Source organism: Dipodomys ordii, unplaced genomic scaffold, assembly GCF_000151885.1.
Source record: "Dipodomys ordii isolate 6190 unplaced genomic scaffold, Dord_2.0 Scaffold54, whole genome shotgun sequence".
NCBI classification, from domain to species: domain Eukaryota; kingdom Metazoa; phylum Chordata; class Mammalia; order Rodentia; family Heteromyidae; genus Dipodomys; species Dipodomys ordii.
Genome location: NW_012267270.1, coordinates 1,019,954 through 1,025,747, shown reverse-complemented (window position 1 = coordinate 1,025,747; position 5,794 = coordinate 1,019,954). Strand labels below are relative to the sequence as shown.

At 52.6% G+C, this 5,794-nt stretch overlaps 1 protein-coding gene across 1 annotated transcript in view; it reads left to right on the top strand.

Moving 5' to 3' along the window:
- Positions 1-5,794, top strand: part of LOC105989055 (tumor necrosis factor receptor superfamily member 26-like) — a 19,847-nt gene that overhangs the window by 2,537 nt on the left and 11,516 nt on the right. The window contains exons 3-4 of the mRNA XM_013020864.1: positions 1,360-1,441; positions 4,275-4,403. Coding sequence (XP_012876318.1) covers positions 1,360-1,441; positions 4,275-4,403 — 211 coding nt within the window. The remainder of the gene's footprint in view (positions 1-1,359; positions 1,442-4,274; positions 4,404-5,794) is intronic.

Here is a 5,794-nt window from a genome sequence, read left to right as displayed (position 1 = left end):
GCCCTCCAGCCCCCCAGCCCTCCAGCCTTCCAGCCCCTCAGCTCTCCAGCCCCCCAGCCCTCCAGCCCCCCAGTCCTCCAGCTCTCTAGCCCTCCAGCTCCCCAGCTCAAGGCCATCGCTCTTCCACAGGAGCCACAGCACTTTGAACCTCGACCCTCAGGGCTCAGCCTCCTGAGCAGCTGGAAGGCCCGCTGCCACTGCCACTTTTATGTGGTTAATTGGGGATAACTCTCACAGACTTTCCTGCCCAAGCTGGCTTGCTTCGCATGATTATCCCTTTTTTTTTCTTCCAGTCCTGGGGCTTGAACTCTGGGCCTGGACGCTGTCCCTGAGCTTCTGCTCAAGGCTAGCACTCTACCACTTGAGCCACAGCGCCATTTCTGTTTTTTTCTGTGGTGCTGAGGAATTGAACCCAGGGCTTCATCATGCACTTGAGGCTAACACTCTACCACTGAGCCAGCTTCCCAGCCCATACTTTTTTTTTTTCCGGGGGGTGGGTAGGTTATGGGGCTTGAACTCTGGGCCTGGGCGCTGTCCCTCAGCTCTTCAGCTCAAGGCGAGTGCTCTACCACTTGAGCCACAGCGCCACTTCCGGTTTTCTGAGTGGTCATTGGAGATAAGAGTCTCACAGATTTTCATGCCTGGGCTGGCTTTGAACCGTGATCCTCAGATCTCAGCCTCCTGAGTAGCTAGCATGCCAGGCGTGAGCCACTGGCATCCAGCATATTATAGGAATTTTATCTCCATTTTATTATTTTGTTGATTAAAATATTTTTTCAGGAGATAAGACCTAAGACTGTGCACATGCTAGCGAGCACTCAGACGCTTGGCTATACCTCACTCTTAAAACCTTTCAAAGAGGGGCTGGGAAGGTGGCTCAGTGGTAGAGCGCTTGCCTTGCATGCCTGAGGCCCTGGGTTCGATTCCTCAGCACCATATAAGAAAAAAGAAAAAAGCCGGAAGTGGCGCTGTGGCTCAAGTGGTAGAGCGCTAGCCTTGAGCCGAAGAGCTGAGGGACAGCGCCCAGGCCCAGAGTTCAGGCCCCATGACCGGACCCAAAACAAAAACAAAAACAACTTTTCAAAGAGCAAAATTAAAGCTGGTGTGATGCCAGTCTATGGCTCATGCTTGTCATCCTAACTACTCAAGAGGCTGAGATCTGAGATGCTCTTGCTTTGAAGCCAGCCAGGGCAGGAAAGTCTGTGAGACTTTATCTCCAGTTAACCACCCAAAAGACAGAAGTGGGGCTATATGGCTCAAGTGGTAGAATGAAAAAGGTAAGCAAGAGTCACAGGCCTCAAGTTCAAGCCCCAGTATTAGCATAAAACAGTAATGGCAGTCCCCCCTTTCTGATTCTAGGTTGGGGCAACCAATATAATCCTGTGTGAACAAGATGAGTATTTATCTGATGATGGCCTCTGCTGTCGACTCTGCCCAGCAGGCAAGTCCAGGGACACCGTACAGAGACCTGGGGCTTGGGGCAGGCCTTCCAACTGGAAAAGGAAACTGCAAACCTTAGCGAGAGCTGAGCTGGAAGGGAGAAGGGCAGGTTCTTCCCTTTGAATTCTCCCCTCCCCTACTCTCCTGGCCCTGGACAGGAAGGGGGGGGTGTTTGTCAGAGGCGGGGCCAGTTAGGTCTTGTACGAGCAGGATGAGAGCAGGGCAGAGGCCCCCTGCCCCCTGGAGACCTGATCAAGTGTCATCCCTGGGGGGGGTACATACCTAGACCACTCCTCCTCCCTCCACACCTCTGCACCGTGTCTACATATACACTCTATGTGAACCCCCCCAACACACCTGTGCATAGGTCACACATCCGAGAGCATGCGTGTGCCTGTAGACAGACACAGGTGCACATGGACCACACCTTTTAGAAATGGTCTAGTCAGATCACCACCTAGTCTCCTGCGTGCGTAGGGCATGTGTGGTCAGGTGTGGTCATGTGTGGTTAGGTGTGGTCATGTGTGGTTAGGTGTGGTCATGTGCGGTTATGTGTGGTTAGGTGTGGTTATGTGTGGTCAGGTGTGGTTAGGTGTGGTTATGTGTGGTCATGTGCGGTTATGTGTGGTTAGGTGTGGTCAGGTGTGGTCAGGTGTGGTTATGTGTGGTCAGGTGTGGTCAGGTGTGGTTATGTGTGGTCATGTGTGGTTAGGTGTGGTTAGGTGTGGTCCTGTGTGGTCATGTGTGGTTAGGTGTGGTTATGTGTGGTTATGTGGCTATGTGTGGTCATGTGTGGTTAGGTGTGGTTAGGTGTGGTCATGTGTGGTTAGGTGTGGTCATGTGTGGTTAGGTGTGGCCATGTGTGGTTAGGTATGGTCATGTGTGGTTGGGTGTGGTCATGTGTGGTTAGGTGTGGTCATGTGTGGTTGGGTGTGGTCATGTGTGGTTAGGTGTGGTCATGTGTGGTTAGGTGTGGTCATGTGTGGTTAGGTGTGGTCATGTGTGGTTATGTGTGGTCAGGTGTGGTTAGGTGTGGTCAGGTGTGGTTAGGTGTGGTTATGTGTGGTCATGTGTGGTCATGTGTGGTTATGTGTGGTCATGTGTGGTTAGGTGTGGTTAGGTGTGGTCATGTGTGGTTATATGTGGTCATGTGTGGTTACATATCCCTCTTCCTCCACCTCCTCTTGGTCTTCCTCCTTTTCCTCCCTTTCATCTTCTTCCTCATCTTTTTTTTTTTTTTTTTCAGCCCAGGGATCTTGGACTCAGGGCCTGGGCACTGTACCTGAGTTTGTTTGCCCAAGGCTAGCCCTCTACCACTTTGAGCCACAGCTCTACTTCTGGTTTTTCTGGTGGTTCATTGGAGATAAGAGTTTCGCAGACTTTCCTGACGAGGCTGAGTCTGGACCACGATTTCTCAGACGTCAGCCCTCCTGAGTAGCTAGGACTGCAGGCATGGGTCCCAGCACCTGGCCTTCTCCTGCTGCTGCTGCTGCTCCTCCCACTCCTCTTCTTCCTGCTCCCCTCCTCCCCTTCCTCTTCCTTTTCTTTCCTCTCCTCCTTCTCCCACTCCTCTACTTCCTTCCTCCTCTTCTCGCCTCTTCTCTCCTACCCTTCTTATCATCATCCCTTCCTTTTCCTGACTCCTCTCCTTTTACTCATCCTCCTCCTCTTCCTGTCTCTCTTTCCTTCTTTCTTTTCTTCTTCTTAATTTCTATCTTATACTTGAACTCAGGGCCTGGGCACTTCCCTTAGCTTTTTTTTTTGGTTGGTCGTGGGGCTTGAACTCTGGGCCTGGGCACTGTCCCTCAGCTCTTCAGCTCAAGGCTAGCGCTCTACCACTTGAGCTACAGCACCACTTCCAGTTTTCTGGTGGTTTATTGGAGATAAGAGTTTCATGGACTTTCCTGCCTAGGCTAGCTTTGAATCGTGATCCTCAGATCTCAGCCTCCTGAGTAGCTAGGATGACAGGCGTGAGCCACTGGCGCCCAACTCCCTTAGCTCTTTTATCCAAGGCTGGCATTCTACCGTTTAAACCACAGCCCTACTTCTGGCTTTTTGCTGATTAATTGGATGTAAGAGTCTTATGGGCCGGGCACCAGTGACTCACACCTGTGATCTTAGGAGGCTGAGATCTGAGAATCTCAGTTCAAAGCCAGCCTGGGCAGAAACATCAGGAATGTCTGTGAGACTCTTATCTTCAATTAACCACCAGAAAACCAGAAGTAGTGCGGTAGCTCAAGTGGTAGAGTGCTAGCCTTGAGCTGAAGAGCTGAGGGACAGCGCCCAGGCCCAGAGTTCAAGCCTCATGACCAATCAAAAAAAAAAAAAGTTTTATGGACTTTGCTGCCAGGGCTGGCTTCCAACTGTCAACCTCCAACCTCAGCCTCCCGAGAAGCCAGGATTACAGGTGCCCAGCTTAGCTTTTGCTGAACCCTTGTGAGATGAGCCCTGGGACAGGTAGGAGCCTTGGCAGAAACTTCTAGACTTCTGGACCTTGGATGCTCCTCTGTGAAGATGTCGCTGTGGTCAGGAGTGGGTGTGTGGAAGGCAGCTGTGGCCTCCTACGATCTTGGGCACACAGAGGTCGGGCTCAGACCCAGCTGCTCCCTGGCACCACTGGACAGTGCTCAGCATGGAGGCCGTGCGGAGCCCCAGCTCCTGGAGCCACTCAAGACTCGGGCTGGGTACATGTCTAGAAGGTTCCAGGGAGGCTGGAGACCCTGTGCAGAAGTCTGGCCACACGTGTGCTAGGTAGGGACAGGGACAGGACAGCCAGTTGGCAGCATGGTGCCCAGCCCAGGCCCGGGGCTCAGCATCACGCTCTTGTCTCCCAGGCTTCCGGGTCAGCCAGCCGTGCTCGGAGAACCATGGCATGGTGAAGTGTGTCTCTTGTGAGGCTGGGACCTTCATGAAGCATCCCAACGGCCAGAACTCCTGCTTCAAGTGCTCACAGTGCGGGGCTGGTGAGTGTACGTGGCTCAGCTCTGCTCGGCTCAGCAGCCGTCTCTGCTGGCACCTGGGGGCCCGCTAGGGGAGGGCCAGGCTCTCCCTGTGGAAGGACTGTCCACAGGTAAAGGGGGAAACCTTGATTGGAGCCATCTCCTGCAACAAACTGGGGAGACCTCATTACAGTCAGCGAGCAGGAAGTACGGCAAAATGAAAAACAACACTGAAAGCAAGCTTCCTAGAAAATGAGCTAGAGCAGGGCTGGGGGGAGAAGAGGGAAGGGGAGGGGAGGAGAGGGAAGGGAGAATAGAAGAGGAAAGGGGAGAGGGGAAACCTACAAGTTATTAGCAATTGTCGTTTATGAGATTAGGAACCAGTTTTTGTTTTGTTTTATTTCTTGTTTTTGTTGGTTGTGGGGCTTGAACTCTGGGCCTGGGCGCTGTCCCTCAGCTCTTCAGCTCAAGGCTGGGGCTCTACCACTTGAGTGGTTTATCGGAGGTAAGAGTCTCATGAACTTTCCTGCCTGGGATGGCTTTGAATTGAGATCCTCAGATTTCAGCCTCCTGATTAGCTAGGATGACAGGCACAAGCTACCAGCACCCAGTTTAGGAACTAGTTGTTTTGTATTGTCCCTCCCTACATTTCCTCTTCTTCCTAGGCTATTTATCAGATCCAGATTCCCTTGTTTGAAATGGGCCAGACTCTCCCCTGGGCCTCCAGAGGGTGGCTTGCGGGAGGGCGGTCCTGAGTCTAGCAGGAAACCAACACCCTCACGTGGGGTGAGTGTGGAGGCTGCAGGCGAGAGGGGCAGCTGCCTGGACCTGTAGGCTGATGGTTTCTTTCCCTCTCTGAGTCCCCGAGTTTTCCCTGACTTCTGCCAGGATATGAGGGCGTTGAGCTCTGCTCTGGCTACCTCCTGCTGAGTGGGGTGATGCAGGGGGCCCCTGACAGCTGCCGCAGGGGACGGGAACGGTGGGACGTTGAAGGGGTCCTGGTGATGCCCTCTGACGTGGATAGCCACGATCATTTGTAGTTTGAATTGATCTAAGTGCGGAAGGTCGGGGCAGGAGGAGTGTGAGCCCCACAGGAACCAGCACGCCCGGGAGCCTAGGGGCCCGGGAGCCAAGATTTAATTACTTTCCCTTGGCCTGCAAAGACTGTTTTGGCTTTTGTTTTTAAAACCATTTTACCTGTTGGATAAAAAGTCTATTACTGGTTAGTATCGCGCTGGTGAGGGAGGTTAAGAATTGTCTATTTTTAGAAGCTAGTCCTTCCTGTTTTCAGGTTCATGACACTGTATTTGTTAAATTTGCCACCATTATATGATTAGCAGCTGCTGTGACTGACAGGTCAGGAAGGAGTCTGTGTGGATAAGACACTTTTTTTTTTTTTGGGGGGGGGGGGGGGG